This window comes from Pteropus alecto, unplaced genomic scaffold (genome assembly GCF_000325575.1).
Source record: "Pteropus alecto unplaced genomic scaffold, ASM32557v1 scaffold339, whole genome shotgun sequence".
Classification (NCBI taxonomy): Eukaryota; Metazoa; Chordata; class Mammalia; order Chiroptera; family Pteropodidae; genus Pteropus; species Pteropus alecto.
In genome coordinates, this window is record NW_006442509.1 from 464857 (window position 1) to 468484 (window position 3628).

The following is a 3628-nucleotide window of genomic DNA, read 5'->3' on the forward strand; positions in this document are numbered from 1 at the left end:
CCACCGAACGCGGGGTCTCCCACAGGTGCAGCCGCTGGAGACGGGACGCATGCTGTACGCCGCTTGAGATTCCCCCCGTGACCAATCCGCACTGTATCCACGGGCCAACAGGCCACGGGAAGGTGTCCCCTGCAGAGGAGAGGTGTCCTCTGTCCGTGCTGGTGACGCAGGACCCGAGGGTGAGGCCTGCTGCGGTGGCAGAGCCAGGCCCAGGACGCGCCCACAGAGAGTCGAGGCCCCACCGACCACGCAGATGCAGCGTGCTCTGTGCCAAGGGCGTCATAAATATATTTCAGCATAAACAATACAATAAATAGCTGGTGTGAAATCAGTAGGACAGCATCGAGCCTGCTCCCTGCCTGGGCTTGGGGACAGAGTGGCCAGGCCATGAGGCGCCACCCCGGAAAAGGTGACAAGGCCCTGCTGCTTTTGAGGTAAAAAAACTGTATGAACGTTTCCCATAAGGCGAAATGTCTGCAGGATGCCCAGACGTGCAGCGTAACTCTGGGTTCCGCCTGACTGCCCGCAGGCCACGTGAGTCTGGCCACCACAGCCACCGGGATGGAGAGATGACAAACGTCCCCGACTGGACCAGGGCCAGGGCCAGTGGCGGGCTCGTCTGCCAGGGTTCCCAGGGCTCCTCGGGCGGGGCTCTGAGTGCGACGAGGCCGGCACTGTCCCCGGGGCTGGACGTCAGCCCGTCCTGAGCCTCAGCACCCGGGACAGCGGCTCCTTGGCGCTGGAGTAGATGAGGTAGGAGCCGGCGGCCGTGCGGAAGGTCTCCCAGTCCCGGCAGCCGAAGGTGGGGAGGCGGTGCACCGCCACGAAGCCTTCGTACCCCTGCCACCTGCGGGGAGACGGGCAGCCTCAGGCGCGGGGGCGGGGACGCAGGGACGCGGGGACGTGGGGACGTGGGGATGGCCCGTGCCAGGCTGCGCAGGATGGGGGAAGCCGCCTCCCGCGGGCGCTGCGTGCAGAGGCCACACGTCCCCGGCCGCACACGCTGCCCAGTCGTCATCAGAGAGCGGGGCTTGGAGCAGAGGGAAGCCGAGTCCCGAGGTTGGCCCTGTCCACTCCCCAGGGCCCCGCCCAGCCCGGCGTGCCTGGGGCAGCCGCCAGGCCTCGGTGGGACACAGCAGAGTGGTCTGTTACATTGTGCTTCATTTCAAACTGAACGGGAGGAAAAGCCCGAAAGAAAACCACGGAACAACTTCATTTCCTATTAAAGATGCGAAAGCATCAGCTCGGCCGTGGCCAGAGGTACGCTAAGGAACTGCACGGCACCAGGTGGCACCAGCCCCAGGAATGTGAGGGACCCCCCCAGACGCCACCAACCCGCAGACAAGGGCTCCAAACAGACCCCGCAGACGGGACACGACCACTCACGTCCCGTCAAACCACGTGACGCTCAGCTGGCTCGCGTCAAATCCCATCGAGTCAGCAAGACAGGGAAACGATCCGAGATTGTTCTAGAACTGTTCTGGGATCGCCTGATTAAGAAAACTAGGTGAACAGTAAAAACGTCGGAAGAGGCAAAGTTGCTTTTACCCGCAGAGGCGGCCGCGCTCCTAGAATTCCCACAAGGCTCCGCTTCAGGAACCTATCGGAACTGACCGAGTCATCTGGTCAGTGGCCAGACACAAAAATTAACTGTCACAATAAGCAGCAGGAAAGTGAAATGGAAAACCGCAGGCGTGGTGCTGACGACGCCCGAAAATGCCGCCACGCCTGGGGAGGACACGTGCGCTTCTCCTCAAGGGCGGACGATAACCGGACAGACCTGCCAGAGTCCCGGGTGGCTCGTTCAGCGGATGAAGCTATGACTAACCCTCAGAGCGCCGTGTCCGCATGCTAGGTCTCTGGCCAGACTGCGAAGTCGTGAGCACCGGCGTGGCTCCAGCCCACGTGGCCGACCCCAGCGGCACGACCCGCAATGTCATCGGGCATGCCAGGCGACCCGCTGGGCCGGAGGCCTGTGGCTCACTCTGCTCCCGGCCTCGGGTGGGGAAGGTGCGCCCACCCCAGGCGGCCCGGGTCGGGTGGGGGCGCGGCCCTCGCAGCTCCTCACCTGTAGATGACACTGTTCACCGAGAAGGTGTTCCCGTCGAAGGAGTTGGCGACCACCAGGAAGTAATCTTCTCCCACCGAGAAAAACTCCCAGTCCAGGGCACTGCGGGAGAGGGGGCGGGCGTTGGGGGGCAGATGTTAGGGGGACTTAGGAGGCCGTGGGGATGCTAGGGGAGGCATGGGGGGCATTAGCAGGGGCATTAGGGGAGGTGTGGGGGTGTTGGGAGTGTTGGGGAGACATTGGGGGCATTGGGGGTTAGCGGAGGTGTGGGGGCCATTGAGTGTATTAGGGGATGCGTGGGTGTTAGGGAGGTGTAGGGGCATTGGGGGCAGATGTCAGAGGGGCATCAGGAGGCGTGGGGGGCATTAGCGGGGGCGTTAGGGGGTGGACGTTAGGATACGGAGCCCTGAGGCGCTGCCGAGCTGTCTTCAGCCAGTTCTCCTAACCCCAGAACTCGGAACTCGGGGTCCAGGTCCCACCCCGAATCTGCAGAGGAGGGTCGGGCCTGAGGGGCGTTGTCTCAGCCACCCAGGGACTTGGTCTGTCCTCGGGAAATGCAAATAGTGGTGCACTTAAAAATTCTTTTTAAATTTTTAATTGTAAAATTCATATAAAACGTGCCATCTTGACCATTTTTAAGCGCACAGTCTAGCGGCATTGAATGCGTTCTCATTATACAACTGCCACCGCTGTGGGACTCCAGGACTGTCGCCCCAGACTGGAACCGTGTCCCCACTGAACACTCCCCCCACTCCCCCAGGCCCTCGGCCACCATCTGCCCCTGGGGATGCGACTCCACTGGGGACCTCGATGAGTGGGACCGACCGCACGGGGTTTGTCCTTTTGTGACCGGCTTATTTCGCTCAGCACGACGTGCCCCAGGTCCATCACGGTGTCAGTCAGCGTCCCTCCTTCCTCAGGCCGGGTGATGTCCCCGCGTGTGGATGGGCCACACTGGCTGGACCACGCGGACGACGGACACCTGGCTCGCAAGCGTGACTGGTGCCTCTGTGCAACGGGCACAGTCTTCCACCCGGAAGAGGCTGGGATGCTTGGGGGTCCCAAGCTCAGAGTCACTTGCCGAGGACTCGCAGCGCCCCGAGGCGGGAGCTTGCAGACGCGGGCCGGGAGGTCGCCTGTTTGCCCCCGGCCCGTTCCCCGATGCCGGTCGGTGCCGACATAGAAACGCCGCCCCGCGCTTGGAAGCTGCATGCCTGTGGGGGCGACATTCTGCTCTCGTCACGGACCTCCTGGCCTCCGAGGGCGAGTCTGTGCAGAGACAGTCATTTCTGGGGCACCTGCCAGTGGCTTCCTGGAGGAGCTCCCTCGGCTCCCCACCCCCCACCCCCGTCACCTCACTGATGGCTGCGGGCCCCGTGCCCGCTTTACAGATAAGGAAATGGGGGTGGAAGCCACACAGCTGGTGGGAGAAGGCCTGATGCCAAGCCAGGCCGGTGCGTCTGCGTCTGCGTCTGCGTCTGCGTCTGCGTCTTCGTCTGCGTCTGCGTCTGGTGGCCTCGGGCCGTGGCCCGTTCAGGCAGCAGGAGGCCACCCTCTCCT

The 3628-nt window shown here is 63.3% G+C and overlaps 1 protein-coding gene across 1 annotated transcript in view; it reads right to left on the reverse strand.

Annotated features, from left to right (window-relative positions):
* Nucleotides 1-264: 264 nt before the first annotated feature.
* The window catches only part of TSPEAR (thrombospondin type laminin G domain and EAR repeats), a 41322-nt gene continuing 37958 nt past the window's right edge, over nt 265-3628 (reverse strand). Inside the window, exons 9-10 of the mRNA XM_015597636.2 lie at nt 2069-2170; nt 265-847 (exon numbers count right to left, since the gene is read on the reverse strand). Of these exons, the coding sequence (XP_015453122.1) occupies nt 694-847; nt 2069-2170 (256 nt within the window). The 3' untranslated portion in view covers nt 265-693. The remainder of the gene's footprint in view (nt 848-2068; nt 2171-3628) is intronic.